The 26,610-nt window shown below is 49.7% G+C and overlaps 1 protein-coding gene across 1 annotated transcript in view; it reads right to left on the bottom strand.

Annotated features, from left to right (window-relative positions):
- The window catches only part of LOC110528450 (nuclear receptor subfamily 5 group A member 2-like), a 140,549-nt gene that overhangs the window by 30,623 nt on the left and 83,316 nt on the right, over window positions 1-26,610 (bottom strand). The window contains exons 6-7 of the mRNA XM_036985694.2: window positions 24,107-24,226; window positions 1,284-1,431 (exon numbers count right to left, since the gene is read on the bottom strand). Coding sequence (XP_036841589.2) covers window positions 1,284-1,431; window positions 24,107-24,226 — 268 coding nt within the window. The remainder of the gene's footprint in view (window positions 1-1,283; window positions 1,432-24,106; window positions 24,227-26,610) is intronic.

Raw genomic sequence — 26,610 nt, 5'->3', positions numbered from 1 at the left:
TCCCTTCTAATCTCCTGGCTTTAGTGTTTGTTTCCAGCTCTTTCTCCGTAGCGTCTAGCGGGGGCCCCGGCTGCACCAGAGAACAGGCAGCACCAGAGAACAGGCAGCACCAGAGAACAGGCTGCACCAGAGAACAGGCTGCACCAGAGAACAGGCTGCACCAGAGAACAGGCTGCACCAGAGAACAGGCAGCACCAGAGAACAGGCTGCACCAGAGAACAGGCTGCACCAGAGAACAAGCTGCACCAGAGAACAGGCAGCACCAGAGAACAGGCTGCACCAGAGAACAAGCAGCACCAGAGAACAGGCAGCACCAGAGAACAGGCAGCACCAGAGAACAGGCAGCACCAGAGAACAGGCTGAACAGGCATCATTATGGATGATGTTATGGATGATGTTACCGGCAAATTATTTAGACCATCAACCCCCCAAATCCCTCATCACACCCACCCACCCAACTCTCACCCCTCCCACCCCCCCACCCCCCCACCCAACCTCCCCTCTCACCCCTCCCACCCCCCCACCCACCCACCCAGCATCCCCTCTCCCATCCAAAAACACAAGGGCCCCTGCTCCTTTGTTTAGCGGGAGGTGGGAGAAGTTAAGCCCTTTTCCAGGTGGGACGGAGAGGGGTCGATGAGGAGGGGGAGGAGGAGAGGTAGGGGTGAGAAGCGGGGGGGGGGGGGGGGGGGGGGGGTTGGTTGGGTCTGAGATTGTGTTGAGATCAGATGTGAAAATGCAACTGATATGGTAATATGTGTTTGACGAACAGCCAAGTACATAACAATTCCGTCAATCATTCCTGATAGAAAGCATCAGCCCCTAGAGGTCCGTGTTTGATAGGGGGAACCGGTGTCCACAGTAGGCTAGGGGGAGCGTATCACATGGTCTTGAAATAATGGTAAACTACAGGAGTGAGAAGGTGCACGTTACGAAGGGGAAACGGTGAGAAAAGTCCCATGGTTGACCAACAAACACACACACAGAATAGTTAACCTGCTTTCTTAGGTATGTGTGTGTGTTTGCCTGTTCCCTCTGTTCCCCTACCTCACCTCTCACCCCCCCACACACTTCTATTCAATTCCCCTCAACGTCCTCCCCCACATCAGCCTCCCTCCTCCCCTACCGCAGCCTCTCCCCCCTGTAACTCACCCAAGCTGAGAAATCCTCCCAACCTCTTCTCTCCCTCACCCAGCCCCCACAGCCTCCCTCTCTCCGGTAGTCAGACACCCCTCTTCCTCTCTCCACCAACCTCCTGCCCCCCCCACCCCTTGGATACTCACCCAAGCTGAACAGAACAAGGAACTTGAGGCAGACGAACTCCCTCTGGTCCAGCTGCAGGGAGCGCAGCTTGCCCACCAGCTCCTGAGCGTGGCTCATCAGGTTGTTTAGAGAAGCTCCGGCTTGGGAGGCAATTACAGCATAATCCACCTTGCAGGAGAGGGCACACACACACACACACACACACACACACACACACACACACACACACACACACACACACACACAAACACACAAACACACACACACACACATTTCATTGTCTAATTTATTTCCTCTACGGAATGACAGGAGCAAACTTTGCACGTTACACTTTCATTTAGTAAATATCGTCCAAGCAGTACTATAATAGCATGTTGTAGCCCAAGCAGTACTATAATAGCATGTTGTAGCCCAAGCAGTACTATAATAGCATGTTGTAGCCCAAGCAGTACTATAATAGCATGTTGTAGTCCAAGCAGTACTATAATAGCATGTTGTAGTCCAAGCAGTACTATAATAGCATGTGGTAGCCTAAGCAGTACCCTAATAGCATGTTGTAGCCCAAGCAGTACTATAATAGCATGTTGTAGCCCAAGCAGTACTATAATAGCATGTTGTCGCCCAAGCAGTACTATAATAGCATGTTGTAGCCCAAGCAGTACTATAATAGCATGTTGTAGCCCAAGCAGTACTATAATAGCATGTTGTAGCCCAAGCAGTACCCTAATAGCATGTGGTAGCCTAAGCAGTACCCTAATAGCATGTTGTAGCCCAAGCAGTACTATAATAGCATGTTGTAGCCAAAGCAGTACTATAATAGCATGTTGTCGCCCAAGCAGTACTATAATAGCATGTTGTAGTCCAAGCAGTACTATAATAGCATGTGGTAGCCTAAGCAGTACCCTAATAGCATGTTGTAGCCCAAGCAGTACTATAATAGCATGTTGTAGCCCAAGCAGTACTATAATAGCATGTTGTCGCCCAAGCAGTACTATAATAGCATGTTGTAGCCCAAGCAGTACTATAATAGCATGTTGTAGCCCAAGCAGTACTATAATAGCATGTTGTAGCCCAAGCAGTACCCTAATAGCATGTGGCAGCCTAAGCAGTACCCTACTAGCATGTTGTAGCCCAAGCAGTACTATAATAGCATGTTGTAGCCCAAGCAGTACCCTAATAGCATGTTGTATCCCAAGCAGCACTATAATAGCATGTTGTAGCCCAAGCAGTACTATAATAGCATGTTGTAGCCCAAGCAGTACCCTAATAGCATGTGGTAGCCTAAGCAGTACCCTAATAGCATGTTGTAGCCCAAGCAGTACTATAATAGCATGTTGTAGCCAAAGCAGTACTATAATAGCATGTTGTCGCCCAAGCAGTACTATAATAGCATGTTGTAGTCCAAGCAGTACTATAATAGCATGTGGTAGCCTAAGCAGTACCCTAATAGCATGTTGTAGCCCAAGCAGTACTATAATAGCATGTTGTAGCCCAAGCAGTACTATAATAGCATGTTGTCGCCCAAGCAGTACTATAATAGCATGTTGTAGCCAAAGCAGTACTATAATAGCATGTTGTCGCCCAAGCAGTACTATAATAGCATGTTGTAGTCCAAGCAGTACTATAATAGCATGTGGTAGCCTAAGCAGTACCCTAATAGCATGTTGTAGCCCAAGCAGTACTATAATAGCATGTTGTAGCCCAAGCAGTACTATAATAGCATGTTGTCGCCCAAGCAGTACTATAATAGCATGTTGTAGCCCAAGCAGTACTATAATAGCATGTTGTAGCCCAAGCAGTACTATAATAGCATGTTGTAGCCCAAGCAGTACCCTAATAGCATGTGGCAGCCTAAGCAGTACCCTACTAGCATGTTGTAGCCCAAGCAGTACTATAATAGCATGTTGTAGCCCAAGCAGTACCCTAATAGCATGTTGTATCCCAAGCAGCACTATAATAGCATGTTGTAGCCCAAGCAGTACTATAATAGCATGTTGTAGCCCAAGCAGTACTATAATAGCATGTTGTAGCCCAAGCAGTACCCTAATAGCATGTTGGGTAATGGCGTGTGTATATAGATTGTGTATAGGCTTGTCTCCCACATGAATCGTCTCTTTGTGCCAGACTGGGTTCAAATGACTTCTGTTTCTTTTTTCCCTATTTTTTCAGTATTTATTTATTTGTATATGTTATGTATGTTTGTATGTATGTATGTATGTATGTATGTATGTATGTATGTATGTATGTATGCATAAAGGGAGTGCTCCTAATCTCAGTTTGTTACCTGTATAAAAGACACCTGTCCACAGAAGCAATCAATCAATAAGATTCCAAACTCTCCACTATGGCCAAGACCAAAGAGTTCTCCAAGGATGTCAGGGACAATATTGTAGACTTACACAAGGCTGGAATGGGCTACAAGACCATTGCCAAGCAGCTTGGTGAGAAGGTGACAACAGTTGGTGTGATTATTCGCAAATGGAAGAAACACAAAAGAACTGTCTATCTCCCTCGGCCTGGGGCTCCATGCAAGATCTCACCTCGTGGAGTTGTAATGATCATGAGAACGGTGAGGAATCAGCCCAGAACTACACAGGAGGATCTTGTCAATGATCTCAAGGCAGCTGGGACCATAGTCACCAAGAAAACAATTGGTAACTGTCACGCCCTGACCATAGTTTACTTTGTATTTTCTATGTTTTGATTGGTCAGGGTGTGATCTGAGTGGGCATTCTATGTTTCATGTCTTGTTTGTCTATTTCTATGTTCAGCCTGATATGGTTCTCAGTCAGAGGCAGGTGTTCGTCATTGTCTCTGATTGGGAACCATATTTAGGTAGCCTGGGGTTCACTGTGTGTTTGTGGGTGATTGTTCCTGTCTATGTGTTTTTCACCAGATAGGCTGTTTTAGGTTTTCGTTACGTTCATCACGTTCTTTATTTTGTAGTGTTTGCATTGATTCGTGTTTTACGTTTGTTCATTAAAACATGGATCGCAATCTACACGCTGCATTTTGGTCCGACTCTCCTTCTCACGAAGAAAACCGTTACAGAATCACCCACCACAAAAGGACCAAGCAGCGTGTCAACAGGCAGGAGCAGCGCGAGGAGAAGCGCAATAAGGATTTCTGGACATGGGAGGAAATCCTCGATGGGAGAGGACCCTGGGCTAAACCAGGGGAGTGTAGCCGCACTAAGGTGCAGCGGGAGAAGAAACAACAGGAACAGCCCAAGGAGGAGTACAGTATGGAGTATACTACTTGGGAGGAGATCGACAGGTGGGCGGCCGACCCAGGGAGAGTGCCGGAGCCCGCCTGGGATTCGCTGGAGCAGTGCGAGGAAGGTTACCGTAGAATGGAGGCGGTGAAAGCAGAGAGGCGCTGGTATGAGAAGGCAGCACGGCGACGCGGATGGAAGCCTGAGAGGCAGCCCCAAAAATTTCTTGGGGGGGGGCTAACAGGGAGTATGGCTATGCCAGGTAGGAGACCTGGGCAGACTCCCTGTGCTTACCGGGGGGCTAGAGAGACCGGACAGGCACCGTGTTATGCAGTGGTGCGCACGGTGTCTCCAGTGCGGGTGCATAGCCCGGTGCGGTATATTCCAGCTCCGCGTGTCTGCCGGGCTAGATTGAGCGTCGAGCCTAATGCCATGAAGCCGGCTCTACGCAGCTGGTCCCCAGTGCGTCTCCTTGGGCCGGCTTACATGGCACCAGCCTTGCGCTCGGTGTCTCCGGTTCGCCTGCATAGCCCAGTGCGGGCTATTCCACCTCGCCGCACTGGCAGGGCGACCGTGAGCATTCAACCAGGTAAGGTTGGGCAGGCTCGGTGCTCAAGAGCTCCAGTGCGCCTGCACGGTCCGGTTTTTCCAGTACCACCTCCACACCCCAGCCCTCCGGTAGCAGCTCCCCGCACCAGGCTTCCTGTGCGTGTCCTCGGCCCAGTACCACCAGTGCCAGCACCACGCATCAGGCCTATAGTGCGCCTCGCCTGTCCAGCGCTGTCGGAGCCCTCCTCCTCTCCAGCGCTGTCGGAGTCTCCCGCCTGTTTAGCGCTGTTAGAGCCTTCCTTCTCTACAGCGCTGCCGGAGTCTCCCGCCTGTTCAGAACTGCCAGTTAGCATAGAGCTGCCAGTTAGCATAGAGCTGCCAGTTAGCATAGAGCTGCCAGTCTGCATAGAGCTGCCAGTCTGCATAGAGCTGCCAGTCTGCAAGGAGCTGCCAGTCTGCAAGGAGCTGCCAGTCTGCAAGGAGCTGCCAGTCTGCAAGGAGCTGCCAGTCTGCAAGGAGCCGCCAAAGCTGCCAGTCTGCAAGGAGCCGCCAGAGCTGCCAGTCTGCATGGAGCCGCCAGAGCTGCCAGTCTGCATGGAGCCGCCAGAGCTGCCAGTCTGCATGGAGCCGCCAGGGCCGCCAGTCTGCATGGAGCCGCCAGGGCCGCCAGTCTGCATGGAGCAGCCAGGGCCGCCAGTCTGCATGGAGCAGCCAGGGCCGCCAGTCAGCATGGAGCAGCCAGGGCCGCCAGTCAGCATGGAGCAGCCAGGGCCGCCAGTCAGCATGGAGCAGCCAGGGCCGCCAGTCAGCATGGAGCAGCCAGTCAGCATGGAGCAGTCAGTCAGCATGGAGCAGCCAGAGCAGCCAGAGCTGCCAGTCAGCATGGAGCAGCCAGTCAGCATGGAGCAGCCAGAGCTGCCAGTCATCATGGAGCAGCCAGTCAGCATGGAGCAGCCAGAGCAGCCAGGGCCGCCAGTCAGCATGGAGCTGCCAGTCAGCATGGAGCAGCCAGAGCAGTCTGCCAGCATGGAGCAGCCAGAGCTGCCAGTCAGCATGGAGCAGCCAGAGCAGCCAGTCTGTGTCGACCAGTCTCTTCCAGATCTGCCAGTCGTCCAGACTCTTCCAGATCTGCCAGTCGTCCAGACTCTTCCAGATCTGCCAGTCGTCCAGACTCTTCCAGATCTGCCAGTCGTCCAGACTCTTCCAGATCTGCCAGTCGTCCAGACTCTTCCAGATCTGCCAGTCGACCAGACTCCTCCAGATCTGCCAGTCGACCAGACTCCTCCAGATCTGCCAGTCGACCAGACTCTTCCAGATCTGCCAGTCGACCAGACTCTTCCAGATCTGCCAGTCGACCAGACTCTTCCAGATCTGCCAGTCGACCAGACTCTTCCAGATCTGCCAGTCGACCAGACTCTTCCAGATCTGCCAGTCGACCAGACTCTTCCAGATCTGCCAGTCGACCAGACTCTTCCAGATCTGCCAGTCGACCAGACTCTTCCAGATCTGCCAGTCGACCAGACTCTTCCAGATCTGCCAGTCGACCAGACTCTTCCAGATCTGCCAGTCGACCAGACTCTTCCAGATCTGCCAGTCGACCAGACTCTTCCAGATCTGCCAGTCGACCAGACTCTTCCAGATCTGCCAGTCGTCCAGACTCTCTCAGATCTGCCAGTCGTCCAGATTCTTCCAGATCTGCCAGTCGACCAGATTCTCCCAGATCTGCCAGTCGACCAGATTCTCCCAGATCTGCCAGTCGACCAGATTCTCCCAGATCTGCCAGTCGACCAGATTCTCCCAGATCTGCCAGTCGACCAGATTCTCCCAGATCCGCCAGTCGACCAGATTCTCCCAGACCCGCCAGTCGACCAGATTCTCCCAGATCCGCCAGTCGACCAGATTCTCCCAGATCCGCCAGTCGACCAGATTCTCCCAGATCCGCCAGTCGACCAGATTCTCCCAGATCCGCCAGTCGACCAGATTCTCCCAGATCCGCCAGTCGACCAGATTCTTCCAGATCTGCTAGTCGACCAGGATCTGCTGAAACCGCCAGCCAGCCAGGTTCTGGTAGTTTCTACTACCTGCCTGGGCTTCCTCTCAGTGCTGAGCTTCTTCTCAGTGCTGAGCTTCCTCTCAGTGCTGAGCTACCCATCTGTCCCGAGTTACCTCTGTCCCGAGCTGTCCCTCTGTCCCATGTTATCATTGTGGTGGGTAACCTATTTAGGGACGTTTAGGAGGGGGATTAAAACTGTCATGGAGTGGGGTCCACGTCCAGCGCCAGAGCCGCCACCGCGGACAGATGCCCACCCAGACCCTCCCCTATAGGTTCAGGTTTTGCGGCCGGAGTCCGCACCTTGGGGGGGGGGGTACTGTCACGCCCTGACCATAGTTTACTTTGTATTTTCTATGTTTTGATTGGTCAGGGTGTGATCTGAGTGGGCATTCTATGTTTCATGTCTTGTTTGTCTATTTCTATGTTCAGCCTGATATGGTTCTCAGTCAGAGGCAGGTGTTCGTCATTGTCTCTGATTGGGAACCATATTTAGGTAGCCTGGGGTTCACTGTGTGTTTGTGGGTGATTGTTCCTGTCTATGTGTTTTTCACCAGATAGGCTGTTTTAGGTTTTCGTTACGTTCATCACGTTCTTTATTTTGTAGTGTTTGCATTGATTCGTGTTTTACGTTTGTTCATTAAAACATGGATCGCAATCTACACGCTGCATTTTGGTCCGACTCTCCTTCTCACGAAGAAAACCGTTACAGTAACACACTACGCCGTGAAGGTCTGAAATCCTGCAGCGCCCGCAAGGTCCCCCTGCTGAAGTTTGAACATCTGAATGATTCAGAGGACAACTGGGCGAAAGTGTTGTGGTCAGATGAGACCAAAATGGAGCTCTTTGGCATCAACTCAACTTGCCGTGTTTGGAGGAGGAGGAATGCTGCTTATGACCCCAAGAACACCATCCCCACCGTCAAATATGGAGGTGAAAACATTATGCTTTGGGGGTGTTTTTTTGTTAAGGAGACAGGACAACTTCACCACATCAAAGGGACGATGGACGGGCCATGTACCGTCAAATCTTGGGTGAGAACCTCCTTCCCTCAGCCAGGGCATTCAAAATGGGTCCTGGATGGGTATTCCAGCATGACAATGACCCAAAACACACGGTCAAGGCAACAAAGGAGTGGCTCAAGAAGAAGCACATTAAGGTCCTGGAGTGGCCTAGCCAGTATCCAGACCTTAATCCCATAGAAAATCTGTGGAGGGAGCTGAAGGTTCAAGTTGCCAAACGTCAGCTTCGAAACCTTAATGACTTGGAGAAGATCTGCAAAGAGCAGTGGGACTAAATCCCTCCTGAGATGTGTGCAAACCTGGTGGCCAACTACAAGAAACATCTGACCTCTGTGATTGCCAACAAGGGTTTTGCCACCAAGTACTAAGTCATGTTTTGCAGAGGGGTCAAATACTTATTTCCCTCATTAAAATGCAAATCAATTTGCAACATTTTTGACATGCGTTTTTCTGGATTTATTTTGTTGTTATTCTGTCTCTCACTGTTCAAATAAACCTACCATTACAATTATAGACTGATCATTTCTTTGTTAGTGGGCAAACGTAAAAAATCAGCTCGGGATCAAATACTTTTTTCCCTCACTTTTTTCCCTCATGTATATATATTATTGTACTGCTCTAGGGATGTCATTTACTATTATGTATTGATTTTAATGTTTATTTTTTCACTCTTTATGCGATGCAGAGTATACAGGAAGAAGAATGATAATTTCATTACCACAGTGAATTATTGCAATGTTTGTTTGTGTCAATTCATCCCATAAGGGATGGGTTGCCAATTGGCGATTTGATACTAAAATAAAATGTAAGTCATTCATTCATTCATACAATGAAGTACAACAGGTGACTGGTCCAAGCTAGTGGTTGATCTCACACTACACACTCCCATGCAGTGTATACTGAAGTTGAGGTGAGAAACATGTGTTGTGTGGATGAATGAACATCTTTTGGAAAGTAAAAACAATTGGATTTTCTCAATTGGCATCTTCTACTTGACAGACAGCTCAGATGATGTCTTTAGTATGATGTCATAAGATGTCCTTACCATGATGTCATAAGATGTCCTTACTATGATGTCAGAAGATTCCTTACTATGATGTCAGATGTCCTTACTATGATGTCAGATGTTACTTACTATGATGGCAGATGTCCTTACTATGATGTCAGATGTCCTTACTATGATGTCAGATGTCCTTACTATGATGTCATAAGATGTCATTTTACTATGATGTCAGATGTCCTTACTATGATGTCAGATGTCCTTACTATGCCTTCTCTCTCTCTCCTGTGTTGTCTACCATGCTTTGTCGTCATGCGCGGCAGGTAGCCTAGTGTTTAGAGCGTTGAACTAGTAACTGAAAGGTTGCAAGATCGAATCCACGAGCTGACAAGGTATAAATCAGTTGTTCTGCCCCCCTAAACAAGGCAGTTAACCCACGGTTCCTAGGCTGTCATTGTAAAGAATAATTAGTTTTTAACTGACTTGCCTCGTTGAATAAAAATTGTGTTTGCTGCCGTGCCATGTCGTTGTGTTTAGGTCTCTCTTTGTGTTGTGTTGTCTCTCTTGTCGTGAAGTGTGTTTTGGCTGTATTTTTATTTAATTAATTTTACATTTTAATCCCAGCCCCCATGGTACTCAGTGATGTGTTGTTTTGAATTTGCCCCAAACAAAATACTTTGTATTCAAGACAAACATTTCTTTTGACACATTTTTTTTTGCAGTATTACTTTAGTGCCTTGTTTCAAACAGGATTTTGGAATATTTGTCACGTTCTGACCTCTATTTCCTTTGTTTTTGTATTTATTTAGTATGGTCAGGGCGTGAGTTGGGTGGGCAGTCTATGTTTGTTTTTCTATGTTTTGGTCTAGTTCTATGTTCGGCCTGATATGGTTCTCAATCAGAGGCAGGTGTTCGTCATTGTCTCTGATTGGGAACCATATTTAGGTAGCCTGGGTTTCACTGTGTGTTTGTGGGTGATTGTTCCTGTTTTTGTACCAGACAGGGCTGTTTTGAGTTCTCACGTTTCTTGTTTTTTTTCGTTAGTTTGTTCATGTATAGTGTCGTCAATAAATACAATGAACAACCACCACGCTGCGCTTTGGTCCGCCTCTACTTCACAAGAAGAGAATCGTTACAGAATCACCCACCACAACAGGACCAAGCGGTGTGGTAATGGGCAAAGGAGAAAGCAGCAGCAGGAGCAGCGCGAGGAGGTATGGACATGGGAGGACGAATTAGACGGTAAAGGACCTTGGGCTCAGCCAGGAGAGTATCGCCGCCCCAAGGAAGAACGGGAGGCGGCGAAAGCGGAGAGGCGCTGGTATGAGGAGGCAGCGCGGCGTCGTGGATGGAAGCCCGGGAGTCAGCCCCAAAAATTTCTTGGGGGGGGGCTAACAGGGAGTATGGCTACGCCAGGTAGGAGACCTGAGCCAACTTCCTGTGGTTACCGGTGGGCTAGAGAGACCGGGCAGGCACCGTGTTATGCTGTGGAGCGCACGGTGTCCCCAGTGCGGGTGCACAGCCCGGTGCGGTACACTCCAGCTCCGCGTATCGGCCGGGCTAGAGTGGGCATCGAGCCAAGTGCCATGAAGCCGGCTCTACGCATCTGGTCTCCAGTGCGTCTCCTTGGGCCGGCTTACATGGCACCAGCCTTGCGCACGGTGTCCCCGGTTCGCCTGCATAGCCCAGTGCGGGCTATTCCACCTCGCCGCACTGGCAGGGCGACCGGGACCATTCAACCGGGTAAGGTTGGGCAGGCTCGGTGCTCAAGAGCTCCAGTGCGCCTGCACGGCCCGGTCTATCCGTCACCACCTCCACACCCCAGCCCTCCGGTGGCAGCTCCCCGTACCAGGCTGTCTCTCCGGCCCATCCGTCCAGAGCCTTCCTCCTCTCCAGCGCTGCCGGAGCCTCCCGCCTGTCCGGCGCTACCAGAGCCTTCCTCCTCTCCAGCGCTGCCGGAGTCTCCCGTCTGTCCGGCGCCTCTGCCGGAGCCTCCCGCCTGTCCGGCGCCTCTGCCGGAGCCTCCCGCCTGTCCGGCGCCTCTGCCGGAGCCTCCCGCCTGTCCGGCGCCGCTGCCGGAGCCTCCCGCCTGTCCGGCGCCGCTGCCGGAGCCTCCCGCCTGTCCGGCGCCGCTGCCGGAGCCTCCCGCCTGTCCGGCGCCGCTGCCGGAGCCTCCCGCCTGTCCGGCGCCTCTGCCGGAGCCTCCCGTCTGCCCGGCGCCTCTGCCAGAGCTTCGCGTCTGCCCGGCGCCATCGGAGCTTCCCGTCTGCCCAGCGCCGCCAGCGCCGCCCGTCTGCCCAGCGCCGCCAGCGCCGCCCGTCTGCCCAGCGCCGCCAGCGCCGCCCGTCTGCCCAGCGCCGCCCGTCTGCCCAGCGCCGCCAGCGCCGCCCGTCTGCCCAGCGCCGCCAGTGCCGCCCGTCTGCCCAGCGCCGCCAGTGCCGCCCGTCTGCCCAGCGCCGCCAGTGCCGCCCGTCTGCCCAGCGCCGCCAGTGCCGCCCGTCTGCCCAGCGCCGCCAGTGCCGCCCGTCTGCCCAGCGCCGCCAGTGCCGCCCGTCTGCCCAGCGCCGCCAGTGCCGCCCGTCTGCCCAGCGCCGCCAGTGTCGCCCGTCTGCCCAGCGCCGCCAGTGCCGCCCGTCTGCCAGGAGCCGCCAGTGCCGCCCGTCTGCCAGGAGCCGCCAATGCCGCCAGTCAGCCAGGGGCCGCCAGTGCCGCCAGTCAGCCAGGGGCCGCCAGTGCCGCCAGTCAGCCAGGGGCCGCCAGTGCCGCCAGTCAACCAGGGGCCGCCAGTGCCGCCAGTCAGCCCAGCGCCAGCGCCGCCAGTCAACCAGGGGCCGCCAGCGCCGCCAGTCAGCCAGGGGCCGCCAGTCAGCCAGGGGCCGCCAGTGCCGCCAGTCAGCCAGGGGCCGCTAGAGCCCCTCCGCCCGGAGCAGCTGTCCCTCTGTCCCGAGCAGCTGTCCCTCTGTCCCGAGCAGCTGTCCCTCTGTCCCGAGCAGCTGTCCCTCTGTCCCGAGCAGCTGTCCCTCTGTCCCGAGCAGCTGTCCCTCTGTCCCGAGCAGCTGTCCCTCTGTCCCGAGCAGCTGTCCCTCTGTCCCGAGAAGCTGCCCCTCTGTCCCAAGCAGCCCCTCTGTCCAGTGGGGTCATTGAGAGGGGTGGGCATGGTGAGTAAGCCACGGAGGCGGACAATAAGGCGGACTGAGACAATGGCGAAGTGGGGTCCGCGTCCCGCGCCAGAGCCGCCACCGCGGACAGACGCCCACCCAGACCCTCCCCTATAGGTCAAGGTTTTGTGGCCGGAGTCCGCACCTTTGGGGGGGGGTACTGTCACGTTCTGACCTCTATTTCCTTTGTTTTTGTATTTATTTAGTATGGTCAGGGCGTGAGTTGGGTGGGCAGTCTATGTTTGTTTTTCTATGTTTTGGTCTAGTTCTATGTTCGGCCTGATATGGTTCTCAATCAGAGGCAGGTGTTCGTCATTGTCTCTGATTGGGAACCATATTTAGGTAGCCTGGGTTTCACTGTGTGTTTGTGGGTGATTGTTCCTGTTTTTGTACCAGACAGGGCTGTTTTGAGTTCTCACGTTTCTTGTTTTTTTTCGTTAGTTTGTTCATGTATAGTGTCGTCAATAAATACAATGAACAACCACCACGCTGCGCTTTGGTCCGCCTCTACTTCACAAGAAGAGAATCGTTACAATATTTTTTATTCTGTACAGGATTCCTTCTTTTCCCTACTAACAATAAGGTTAGTATTGTGGAGTAACTACAATGTTGTTGAACCCTCCTCAGTTTTCTCCTATCACAGCCATTAAACTGTGTAACTGTTTTAAAGTCACTATTGGTCTCATGTTGAAATCAACTGAGTTACTGTAGTAAGGACGCCTGTAGTGACTTTGCCAATCTATCAATAGGTGTCCTTCTTTGCGAGGCATTGGAAAACCTCTTTGTGGTTTAATCTGTGTTTGAAATTCACTGCCTGACTGAGAAACCTTACAGATTATTGTATGTGTGGGGTACAGATATGAGGGACTTTACAGATTATTGTATGTGTGGGGTACAGAGATGAGGGACTTTACAGATTTATTGTATGTGTGGGGTACAGAGATGAGGGACCTTACAGATTATTGTATGTGTAGGGTACAGAGATGAGGGACCTTACAGATTATTGTATGTGTGGGGTACAGAGATGAGGGACCTTACAGATTATTGTATGTGTTGGGTACAGAGATGAGGGACCTTACAGATTATTGTATGTGTGGGGTACAGAGATGAGGGACCTTACAGATTATTGTATGTGTGGGGTACAGAGATGAGGGACCTTACAGATTATTGCATGTGTGGGGTACAGAGATGAGGGACCTTACAGATTATTCTATGTGTGGGGTACAGAGATGAGGGACCTTACAGATTATTGTATGTGTAGGGTACAGAGATGAGTCGTTAAAAATCACGTTTAACACTGTTATTTCACACATATTGAGTTCATTGCAATTTATTATGTGACTTTTTTTTTTACTTCTGAATTTATTGAGGTTTGCCATAACAAAGGGGTTGAATATTTATTGACTCAAGAAATTTCCGCTTTTAATTTGTTATTAATCAGTAAAAATGTCTAAAAACATAATTCCACTTTGACATTATGGGGTATTGTGTTACAAAAAAAAACAAATGTAAGCAATTTTAAATTCAGATTGTAACAAAATGTGGAAAAGGTCAAAGGGTGTGAACACTTTCTGAAGACACTGTATGTATCTTAGATATAGGTTTTACATACAAACTTTACATGTCCACACTCACATAGGCTTAGCAAAAATAACATGGTTGCTGTGGTCGAATGTTTTAGTAGCCTAATTTCAGATGTGTCCGAATAAACAGGATTATTATGGAAATCGTTATTCTTGTAAAGCATACAAACTTTTAATACAAACTATTATATTAATCTGACTGGAGAGAGTGGGAAAAAAAGGAGAGACAGAGAGGGAGAGAGACGGAGAGAGATGGAGAGGAGAGAGACAGAGAGAGAGAGAGAGACGGAGAGAGAGAGAGACAGAGAAAGAGAGAGACAGAGAGACAGAGAGAGAAAGAGACAGAAAGAGACAGAGTGAGAGACAGAAAGAGGCAGAGAGAGAGAGAGAGAGAGAGAGAACGCATGTTCACCTCTCTCCTTCTCCCTCCTCTCCCCTCCCTATCTCCAGCCCCGCTCTTCTCCCCTCCTCTGCATCTGGATGCAGGGGTCGGGGAGAGAGAGGGACGAGGGGTGAGAGGGGCGAGGGGTGAGAGCGTGTGAGTCCCCCCTGGAGGTCCCCCAGGCCCGCCCCTCCTCATGGTCTGGCCCCGTGGCACACCACAAGCCCTTTTAGGTGCACTTAATATCTGCAGCAGCAGCAAATTTGTCTGGGAGGCAAGTCTATAGCTGCCACTCACAGGAGTCTGGCCATATTACATTTTAATATTTATTGACAGAAATTAGCATAATTGACTGTGCCAGGGTTTCTTGGGGAAGGTAGAGGGAGGGGTAGGGATAGGGCTGTTTCTCTGGGAAAGTAGACGGCTGAGGGAGGGGAGAGGATAGGGCTTTCCTACTAAGCTCAGGAAGGTAGACAGGCTGAGGGAGGGAAGAGAATGGTGTTGTTTGTCTGGGAAGGTAGACAGGCTGAGGGAGGGAAGAGAATAGTGTTGTTTCTCTGGGAAGGTAGACGGCTGAGGGAGGGGAGAGAATAGGGTTGCCCCTTAAGCTCAGGAAGGTAGAAGGCTGAGGGAGGGGAGAGAATAGGGTTGCCCCTTAAACTCAGGAAGGTAGAAGGATGAGGGAGGGGTCCTCGCAAGTCGCATTAATTAAATATGAGTAGAATGTTTTAAATCATCAGGAGGATTCGGAGATGCACGCCAGCTTTTCCCTCTCTTCCTCACGTCATCTCTCTGTCTCTCTCTCTCCCTCACTTCACTGTCTCTCTCCTGTCTCTCCCTCGGTCTCTCCATCTCTCCATATCTCCATATCTCTCTCTCGGTCTCTCCATCTCTCCATCTGCCTCCATCTCTCCATCTCTCCATCTCTCTCTTTGTCTCTCCATCTCTCTCTCTGTCTCTCCATCTCTCACTCTCTGTCTCTCCATATCTCCCTCTCTCTCTCTGTCTTTCCATCTCTCTCTCTCTCCGTCTCCTCATCTCTCCACCTCTCTCTCAGTCTTTCCATCTCGCTCTCTCTCCATCTCTCTGTCTCTCCATATCTCCCTCTCTCTCTCTGTCTTTCCATCTCGCTCGCTCTCTCTCCATCTCTCTCTCTCCATCTCTCTCTCTCTGTCTCTCCATCTCTCTCTCTCTCGCTCTCTCTCTCTGTCTCTGTCTCTCTCTCCCCTGTCTCTCCATCTCTCCCTTCTGTCTGTCTGTCTGTCTGTCTGTCTGTCTGTCTGTCTGTCTGTCTGACTGTCTGTCTCTCTCTCTCTCTCTCTCTCTCTCTCTCTCTCTCTCTCTCTCTCTCTCTCTCTCAGAATATCTCTTTCTCCTCTCTTTTTCCATCTCTCTTTCTCTCTCTCTCTCTCTCTCCCCCTCTTCGTCTCCCTCATCCCTTTTTTGAGGTGGTGGAAATGATGAGTCAGTGAAAAGTCAACCCCCCTCCCTCCTAAGGTGTCAATCAATTTATAGAAAACCATCTGTGCATGAAATAACTTCAATGAAGGATTGGGCTCTTGATGTCAATGCCTTGGGTTATGGCTTCCTAGCCTTATGTAAAAACTATTTTTGTGACAAATTTGATTTGTCACATGCTCCGAATACAACGGATGTAGACTTTACCGTAAACAGCTTGCTTACGAACTCATTTATTTTGTGTGTGTGTGTTATGTGTGTGTGTGAATGTGTGTGGTTTTTGTGTGAGAGTGTCAGTGTAGTGTGTGTGTGTGAGTGAGTGTGTATGTAATGTGTGTTTAAACAGTATATACAGTATAATCTTGTGAGTATGCATAGAGTCCGTGCAAGATAGGGTCAGTGCAAATAGTCTGGGTAAACCATTTAATTAACTATTTAGCAGTCTTATGCCTGTTGGCATTTTCCCATTTTTTTTTTGCAATACAAAAAAAATTAAAATATTTTTTTTTTGGGGGGGGGTTGTATCATTTGATTTACACAACATGCCTACCACTTTGAAAATGCAACATATTTCATTTGTGAAACAAACAAGAAATAAGACAACAACAAAAATCTTGAGCATGCGTAACTATTCACCCTCCAAAAGTCAATACTTTGTAGAGCCACCGTTTGCAGCAATTACAGCTGCAAGTCTCTTGGGGTATGTCTCTATAAGCTTGGCACATCTAGCCACTGGGATTTTTGCCAATTCTTCAAGGCAAATCTGCTCCAGCTCCTTCAAGTTGGATGGTGTACAGCAATGGGATCTTTAAGTCATACCACAGATTCTCAATTGGATTGAGGTCTGGGCTTTGACTAGACCATTCCAAGACATTTAAATGTTTCCCCTTAAACCACTCGAGTGTTGCTTTAGCAGTATGCTTAGGGTCATTGTCCTGCTGGAAGGGGAACCTCTGTCCCAGTCTCAAATCTCTGGAGGGCTGAAACAGGTTTCCCTTAAGAATTTCCCTGTAATTAGCACCATCCAACATTCCTTCAATTCTTACCAGTTTCCCAGTCCCTGCCGATGAAACACATCCCCACAGCATGATGCTGCCACCACCATGCTTCACTGTGGGGATGGAGTTCTCGGGGTGATGAGAGATGTTGGGTTTAAACACCTTTGCAAGGCACTGTATAAAAAAACTATGCCTTCAATTAATTGTGTAAGGGCTAGATTCATTCCGTATCGTTGAAGTTCAGCACAGTAGCGCAATTTGAAATTAAAATTTTAAGTTAATTTCTGATTGAGCTGACATATGCATAATTTACAGTGAATGCAGTCTCCGCTAAGAACAGTGGCTTTAAATTTCTACGAGAACATTGGCTTTAAATTTCTACGAGAACATTGGCTTTAAATTTCTATCCCGCTATAGCGTGGCTCTTCAGCGATACGGATTGAATTTAGCCCCAAATCTTTCAGAAATTTGGATTAGAGTGTTCAACTTCAAAGAAAACAGAAAGTTCCTGTCACGTTCTGACCTTAGTTCCTTTGTTATGTCTTTGTTTAAGTTTGGTCAGGGCGTGAGTTGGGGTGGGTAGTCTATGTTCTTTTTTCTATGTTGTGTTAATGTGTTTGGCCTGGTATGGTGTATTTCGTTGCCTCTGATTGAGAATCACACTTAGGTAGCCTGGGTTGGTGATTGTCTATGTTAGTAGCCTTTTCCCACCTATGTTTTGTGGGTGATTGTTTTCTGTCTAGTGTTTTCTGCACCTTTCAGGACTGTTTCGGTTTTCGTATATTTCACATTGTTATTTTGTATTTTGTTGTTCAGTTAATAAACATCATGAACACATACCACACTGCGCATTGGTCCGACATTTCATACTCCTCGTCAGAAGAGGACGAAGAATTCCGTTACAGTTCCTTTAAAAAGAAAATGTTATTCGAAAGTAGTGGAAACCTGCTGAATAGATGTGTTTGTTCAGAGAAGATTTTTTTGAACAATATTTTCACATTTGCCTTTCATGTGCTAGTGCCATTGACATCAAGCAATATCAATCCCCCAGTGGTGCACCGGGGCCATTCTGACAACAGAAGGCAGTTTCTACTAAGCGGCAGTTTCTACTATGGACAACATACTGGTGTGTGCTTTTGGTGGTGGTAGTGATGGTGGTTGTGGTAATAGTGGTAGTGGTGGTGGTTGTAGTGGTGGTGGTTATAGTGGTGGTGGTTATAGTGGTGGTGGTTATAGTGGTGAAGGGTATAGTGGTGGTGGTTATAGTGGTGGTGGATAAAGTGGTGGTGGTGGTTATAGTGGTGGTGGTGGTTATAGTGGTGGTGGTTATAGTGGTGGTGGTGATAGTGGTAGTGGTTATAGTGGTAGTGGTTATAGTGGTGGTGGTGGTTATAGTGGTGGTGGTTATAATGGTGGTGGTTATAGTGGTGGTGGTGGTTATAGTGGTGGTGGTTATAATGGTGGTGGTTATAGTGGTGGTGGTTATAGTGGTGGTGGTGGTTATAGTAGTAGTGTTGGTTATAGTGGTAGTGGTTATAGTGGTGGTGGTTATAGTGGTAGTAGTTATAGTGGTAGTGGTTATAGTTGTAGTGGTTATAGTGGTGGTGGTTATAGTGGTGGTGGTGATAGTAGTGGTGGTTATAGTGGTGGTGGTTATAGTGGTAGTGGTTCTAGTGGTGGTGGTTCTAGTGGTGGTGGTTATAGTGGTAGTGGTTATAGTGGTAATGGTTATAGTGGTGGTGGTGGTGATAGTAGTAGTGGTGGTTATAGTGGAAGTGGTTATAGTGGTGGTAGGGGTTATTGTGGTGGTGGTGATAGTAGTAGTGTTGGTTATAGTGGTGGTGGTTATAGTGGTGGTATAGGTTATAGTGGTGGTGGTGGTGATAGTAGTAGCGTTGGTTATAGTGGTAGTGGTTATAGTGGTGGTGGTTATAGTGGTGATAGTGGTGGTGGTGATGGTGGTAGTGGTTATAATGGTAGTGGTTATAGTGGTAGTGGTGGTGATAGTGGTAGTGGTTATGGTGGTGGTGATAGTGGTGGTGGTGATAGTGGTGGTGGTGGTGTGGTGGTAGTGGTGATAATGGTGGTGGTGATAGTGGTGGTGGTGGTGGTGTGGTGGTAGTGGTGATAGTGGTGGTGGTGGTAGTGGTGGTGGTTATAGGGGTGGTTATAGTTGTAGTGGATATAGTAGTGGTGGTGGTTCTAGTGGTGGTGGTTATAATGGTGGTGGTGGTTATAGTGGTAGTGGTGGTTCTAGTGGTGGTGGTTATAGTGGTAGTGGTTATAGTGGTGGTGGTGGTTATAGTGGTGGTGGTTATAATGGTGGTGGTGGTTATAATGGTGGTGGTTCTAGTGGTGGTGGTTATAGTGGTAGTGGTTATAGTGGTGGTGGTGGTTATAATGGTGGTGGTTCTAGTGGTGGTGGTTATAGTGGTAGTGGTTATAGTGGTGGTGGTGGTTATAGTGATAGTGGTTATAGTGGTGGTGGTGATAGTGGTGGTGGTGGTGGTTATAGTGGTAGTGGTTATAGTGGTAGTGGTTATAGTGGTGGTGGTTATAGTGGTAGTGGTTATAGTGGTGGTGGTGGTCATAGTGGTAGTGGTTATAGTGGCTGTGGTTATAGTGCTAGTGGTTATAGTGGTGGTGGTTATAGTGGTGGTGGTGGTGGTTATAGTGGTGGTGGTTATAGTGGTGTTGGTGGTGGTTATAGTGGTGGTGGTTATAGTGGTAGTGGTTATAGTGGTGGTGGTGGTTTTAGTGGTGGTGGTTATAGTGGTAGTGATGGTGGTGGTGGTTATAGTGGTGGTGGTTATAGTGGTGGTGGTAATAGTGGTTGTGGTTATAGTGTTAGTGGTGGTTATAGTGGTGGTGGTTATAGTGGTAGTGATGGTGGTGGTGGTTATAGTGGTGGTAGTGGTTATAGTGGTGGTGGTGGTTATAGTGGTAGTGGTTATAGTGGTAGTGGTTATAGTGGTGGTGGTTATAGTGGTAGTGGTGGTGGTGGTGGTTATAGTAGTAGTGGTTATAGTGGTGGTGGTGGTTATAGTGGTGGTGGTTATAGTGGTAGTGATGGTGGTGGTGGTTATAGTGGTGGTAGTGGTTATAGTGGTAGTGATGGTGGTGGTGGTTATAGTGGTGGTGGTGGTTAAAGTGGTGGTGCTGATAGTGGTGATGTTAGTGGTGATAGTGGTGATGTTAGTGGTGGTGGTGATGGTGGTGATGTTAGTGGTGGTGGTGGTAGTGGTGGTGTTAATGGTGGAGGTGATAGTGGTCATGTTAGTGATGTTGCTGGTTAAAGGAGTGGTGCTGGTTAAAGGAGTGGTGCTGGTTAAAGTGGTGGTGCTGGTTAAAGGGGTGGTGCTGGTTGAAGGGGTGGTGCTGGTTGAAGGGCTGGTGCTGCTTAAAGGGGTGGTGCTGGTTAAAGGGGTGGTGCTGGTTAAAGGGGTGGTGCTGGTTAAAGTGGTGGTGCTGGTTAAAGGGGTGGTGCTGGTTAAAGGGGTGGTGCTGGTTAAAGTGGTGGTGCTGGTTAAAGGAGTGGTGCTGGTTAAAGTGGTGGTGCTGGTTAAAGGGGTGGTGCTGGTTGAAGGGGTGGTGCTGGTTAAAGGGGTGGTGCTGGTTAAAGGGGTGGTGCTGGTTGAAGGGGTGGTGCTGGTTAAAGGAGTGGTGCTGGTTAAAGGGGTGGTGCTGGTTAAAGTGGTGGTAGTGGTGGTGGTGATGTTAGAGGTTGGCCCTAGCTTTAAAGCTGCTGTCCCCTGGTCTCATTGTGAATAATAGAAGATAATGAATGGTCCCCGTCCCTGATTCACCCCTCCCTGGTCCCCCTCCCTGATTCACCCCTCCCTGGTCCCCCTCCCTGGTCCTGCTCCCTGATTCGCCCTTCCTGGTCCCCGTCCCTGATTCACCCCTCCCTGATTCACCTCTCCCTGGTCCCCTCCCTGGTCCCCCTCCCTGAGCCCCCCTCCCTGGTCCCCCTCCCTGCTCCCCCTCCCTGATTCACCCCTCCCTGGTCCCCCTCCCTGGTCCCCCTCCCTGATTCACCCCTCCCTGGTACCGCTCCCTGATTCACCCCTCCCTGGTCCCCCTCCCTGAATTCCCTCCCTGATTCACCCCTCCATGGACCACCTCCCTGATTCACCCCTCCCTGATTCACCCCTCCCTGATTCACCCCTCCCTGGTCCCCATCCCTGATTCACTCCTCCCTGGTCCCCCTCCCTGGTCCCCCTCCCTGGTCCCCATCCCTGATTCACACCTCCCTGGTCCCCCTCCCTGGTCCCGCTCCCTGATTCACCCCTCCCTGGTCCGCGTCCCTGATTCACCCCTCCCTGGTCCCGCTCCCTGATTCACCCCTCCCTGGTCCCCCTCCCTGATTCACCCCTCCCTGGTCCCCGTCCCTGATTCACCCCTCCCTGGTCTCCCTCCCTGATTCACTCCTCCCTGGTCCCCCTCCCTGATTCACCCCTCCCTGGTCCCCCTCCCTGATTCACCCCTCCCTGGTCCCCCTCCCTGATTCACTCCTCCCTGGTCCCCGTCCCTGATTCACCCCTCCCTGGTCTCCCTCCCTGATTCACTCCTCCCTGGTCCCCTTCCCTGATTCACCCCTCCCTGGTCCCCCTCCCTGATTCACCCCTCCCTGGTCTCCCTCCCTGATTCACCCCTCCCTGGTCCCCCTCCCTGATTCACCCCTCCCTGGTCCCCGTCCCTGATTCACCCCTCCCTGGTCTCCCTCCCTGATTCACTCCTCCCTGGTCCCCCTCCCTGATTCACCCCTCCCTGGTCTCCCTCCCTGATTCACCCCTCCCTGGTCTCCCTCCCTGATTCACTCCTCCCTGGTCCCCCTCCCTGATTCACCCCTCCCTGGTCCCCCCTCCATGATCCCCCTTTGGCCCGCCAACACCAGCTGTTCATTAACCAAACTATGCAAACTAGACCTGGTCCTACACCTCCCCTGACTCTGTCCCCCCTCCCCATCTCCTCTCCTCCCCTGTCTCCTCCTCCTCCCTCTGTCTCCCTCTCCCTCTGTCTCCTCCTCCCCTGTCTCCTCCTCCTCCTCCTCCTCCCCTGTCTCCTCCTCCTCCCCCGTCTCCTCCTCCTACTCCCTCTGTCTCCTCCTCCCCTGTCTCCTCCTCCTACTCCCTCTGTCTCCTCCTCCCCCGTCTCCTCCTCCTCCTCCCTCTGTCTCCTCCTCCTCCTTCCTATGTCTCATCCATCTCCTCCCTCAGTCTCCTCCTCCTCCTTCATATGTCTCCTCCATCTCCTTCCTCTGTCTCCTCCTGCTCCTCCCTCTGTCTCCTCCTCCTCCCTCTGTTTCCCCCTCCCTCTGTCTCCTCCTCCTCCTCCTCCCCCTGTCTCCTTCCCCTCCCCTCTCCTACTCCTTGTCATCCCTCTGTCTCCTCGTCCTCCCTCTGTCTCCTAATCCTCCCCTTCGCTCTCCTTTACTGGCCGAGACCTGCTGATAGCCAGCCCTGGCTAATCAAACACAGAGCAATGGAGACAGAATGCTGTGTGTGTGTGTCTGAGCGCTGTGTGTGTGTCTGAGTGCCGTGTGTCTGTGTGTGTCTGAGCGCTGTGTGTCTGTGTGTGTCTGAGCGCTGTGTGTTTGTGTGTGTCTGAGCACTGTGTATCTGTGTGTGTGTCTGAGCGCTGTGTGTGTGTCTGTGTGTGTCTGAGCGCTATGTGTCTGTGTGTGTCTGAGCGCTGTGTGTGTGAGTGTCTGTGTGCGTCTGAGCATTGGGAGTGTCTGTGTGTGTCTGAGCGTTGTGTGTGTGTGTGTCTGTGTGTGTCTGAGCGCTGTGTGTGTATGTGTGTGTTTATGAGTGTGAGTATGTGTTTATGTATCTATCTCTGTGTGAGAGCACTGAGATGAAAACTCCCCATCACTAATAACCAGATGTTAACTTCCTGACCACTAATAATCAGAGGTCAACTATCTGACCACTAATAATCAGAGGTCAACTTCCTGACCACTAATAATCAGAGGTCAACTATCTGACCACTATTAATCAGAGGTCAACTTCCTGACCACTAATAATCAGAGGTCAACTTCCTGACCACTAATAATCAGAGGTCAACTATCTGACCACTATTAATCAGAGGTCAACTTCCTGACCACTATTAATCAGAGGTCAACTTCCTGACCACAAATAATCAGAGGTCAACTATCTGACCACTATTAATCAGAGGTCAACTTCCTGACCACTAATAATCAGAGGTCAACTATCTGACCACTAATAATCAGAGGTCAACTTCCTGACCACTAATAATCAGAGGTCAACTATCTGACCACTATTAATCAGAGGTCAACTTCCTGACCACTAATAATCAGAGGTCAACTTCCTGACCACTAATAATCAGAGGTCAACTATCTGACCACTATTAATCAGAGGTCAACTTCCTGACCACTATTAATCAGAGGTCAACTTCCTGACCACAAATAATCAGAGGTCAACTATCTGACCACTATTAATCAGAGGTCAACTTCCTGACCACTAATAATCAGAGGTCAACTTCCTGACCACTAATAATCAGAGGTCAACTATCTGACCACTATTAATCAGAGGTCAACTTCCTGACCACTATTAATCAGAGGTCAACTTCCTGACCACTAATAATCAGAGGTCAACTATCTGACCACTATTAATCAGAGGTCAACTTCCTGACCACTAATAATCAGAGGTCAACTTCCTGACCACTATTAATCAGAGGTCAACTTCCTGACCACTAATAATCAGAGGTCAACTATCTGACCACTAATAATCAGAGGTCAACTATCTGACCACTAATAATCAGAGGTCAACAGACCCTCCTCACCTCGCCTAAATATTAAGGCCCTCATCTATTGTTGGAGAACATTTTGTTGAAGAGCAACGTTTCGGAAACACCCGCCCCATCAATAATGAAGTGTTCTTGTCTCACTGACAGACGTGCCGGGCGTTCCCGAGCCATATTCATAGCAAGCATCTGTTTCTCCCTCTCTGCCAGTTGACATACTGACTGATGAATCACAGGCTGTGTTGAGGGCCTCGTCAGGAGCCTCAGGCGTCAGCCCTCACAGGCTCCTCTGGGGCACCGCAAAGGTAAATCATAATAGGCTTTCTTCCCCCATACCGCTATGACTCCACAGGCATGCTTAACCAAGCACTTTATTTATTCACCATTAGGAGTCTTGCTTGATGCAAAAAAAAAAAGAAGAAAAAAAAAAAAAAGAGAAAATGCATAATTGATTATTCTGGTCACATTACCTATAAGCGTAATCTATTTTTTAATGGAGCGGTGACTACGAAGGGGGGGCCGGTGTGGTCGATTTTGTTTTAAAGGGTGTTGATGTGCACGTGCTGAGCGTCTGATGAGGTCTAGGGGGAGGGTGTGGGGAGAAGGGGAGGGGCCCGGGCAGGAAGGGACGGGCGGGGTTTTTGGGAGTCAGGTGACTTACCTGTTGCCCGGTGACCAATAGGATGGAGCCCTCTTTGGCGTGCATCACCTGACGGAAAATGTGGTCGAGGATGAGGAGCTCGCTCCAACAGTTCTGGAGGAGCTTCATTTGGTCGTCCACCTGTTCGTGAGGCAAAGGGAGAAAAGAGAAAATAATAGGTCATTTGTTGACGTTGATGCTAATGTAAAATGATGCAAATGATAATGATGCTAATGTTAATTGATGCGAATGCTAATAATGCTAACGATAATGATGTTAATGATAATGGCGCTAATGTAAAATTATGCTAATGCGAATGATGCTAACGATAATGATGCTAACGATAATGATGCTAATGATAATGATGCTAATGATAATGCTCTGCCAACGTGTCATGCTACGTTTATTCCGGCTTTAAATAAAAAGGATACAAAACGATACATGAAAACACCTCCCTGACAATATTCTCCTAGTGAAATGTTTTCGGGTGAAGCGAGCTACAACACTTTTGTGGCTTTGACAAGTAGACACAACTAGATTGACTAGTGTTGATCACTATTTTGATTTGAATTTGTCATAAAAAAAACCAAAACGATTTTAACATTTATTTAACTAGGTAAGTCAGTTAAGAAAACATTCTTATTTAAAATGACGGCCTACCCCGGGCAAACCCGGACGACGCTGGGCCAATTGCTCGCCGCCCTATGGGACTCCCAATCACAGCCGGAATTGATATAGCCTGGATTTGAACCAGGGACTGTAGTGAGGCCTCTTCCACGCAGTGCCTCAAACCACTGCGACACTCGGGAGTCCTATTCCACAGGTGGACTAGTGTGTAGTGGAGGGTAAATGCAGTTCATCCCAATTTTTTTCAGAAAACTACATTGAAAGTACAGGGAGTGACGATAAGAGTTTTACCCACCTGTTTTATCACTACATCACTCATAGAAGGTAGACAATCTCACACTATACTGCAGTATCACATAACCGTCGTCCCCTACTTCCCCCTTCCCCGTTCAAACACATCCACACCCCCGTTTTTTTTTTCTTCCAAAGAACCCGTGCCCGTGTTTTCGTCAGCATCACTGGTCTGTTTGCCCAGTGCCACCAGTGGCTGAGTGATTTCACAGTTCTCAGTGATTAAGTAGCGAGTTTCTCAGCAACAAGGGGGCTGGTGTCTCCCATCCCGGTGACTGACGCACGGTGAAGGTAGTCTGATACACTGCAACAACCCATCCATTGTGAACCAGTTATTTCCCAGGGTTCAGCGTGTTAATCATTCCACAGCGTAGCCACAAACACAGAACGAACACAGAAAGGCCACATTCAGAAGCAAAAGAATGAGGAAAAAAGACAGATTTCTCTCTCACCCCTCCTTTCCCCCCCCCCCACCCTTTTCGACAAACAGTGTCACCCTCGATACTATTTATCTGACTTGCGGGATGACTGTTGGCTTCGCAAAACGCTTCGGTTGGTGTTGTTGTGGCGAAATGCGCTTTTACGTGAGTCTGAGAGAATCGTTGGGTTAACAATTGAGGTCTGTGACGTTGCACTCTGAAACATCAATGAGTTTTTACATAAGATCCTTGGTTAACTGTCTGACTAACAGGTACGGTATAATTGGTGGAGAAAGGAATGCTATTATCCATTATGGGACTTTGTAAACGAAGCCATTTGTTTCAATCGAAGAGCTGTGATATCACTGAGCTGACGGATATTCTACTGTACGTAAAAAAAACACATTATTACCTTGAATGACACTGTGGTAGTTTCAGCGTAACTGTTGTTGAGACTGATTGTTTTGACTGCAGAGGAGGTATTTAGCCTCCATCCAGGCATAACAATGGCACTACAGGTTGAGAGTTCGCTTGGAGGAGCAGCGCTATAGAACATCATCGGCGAGACTCAAGTCGATACTGTCTGTCTGCCTGCCTGTCTGTCTGTCTGTCTGTCTGTCTGTCTGTCTGTCTGTCTGTCTGTCTGTCTGTTCTGTTCTGTTCTGTTCTGGTCTGTCTGTCTGTCTGCCTGTCTGTCTGTCTGTCTGTCTGTCTGTCTGTCTGTCTGTCTGTCTTTCTGTTCTGTTCGTCTGTCTGTATCAACATGACATGTATTCATTCCTGTTTTAATCAAACTGAGATAGGACAAAATACAACGAAGCCGCAGTGACCTTTAACCACAAATTCTGACAGTCCTTGTAATTCCTGTGTTTTTTTCTCTCATACTTCCTTTCTGTGGGACGGGTGACTAGAGGTGACATACGACATTATAATGCAGTCAGTAAAACCATCAGGGAGGGAGGGAGGTAGGGGGAGGGTGTGAGGAAGGTGAGGGTGAACGAGTGTACATCTTACTGTATTTTGATCCCCTGTCCCTGTCTCTGTCAGCATGACTAGTTAAATACCCTCTCAGAGAGAGAGAGAGAGAGAGAGAGAGAGAGGGAGATGGAGAGAGAGGGAGAGAGAGAGAGAGAGAGAGATGGAGAGAGAGGGAGAGAGAGAGAGAGAGAGAGAGAGAGAGGGGGGGAG

The sequence above is a fragment of the Oncorhynchus mykiss genome, chromosome 1, assembly GCF_057628025.1.
Source record: "Oncorhynchus mykiss isolate SJ-2025 chromosome 1, ASM5762802v1, whole genome shotgun sequence".
Lineage (NCBI taxonomy): Eukaryota > Metazoa > Chordata > Actinopteri > Salmoniformes > Salmonidae > Oncorhynchus > Oncorhynchus mykiss.
Note: the sequence above shows the minus strand (reverse complement) of the source record. Positions and strands in the feature narration are given on the sequence as shown.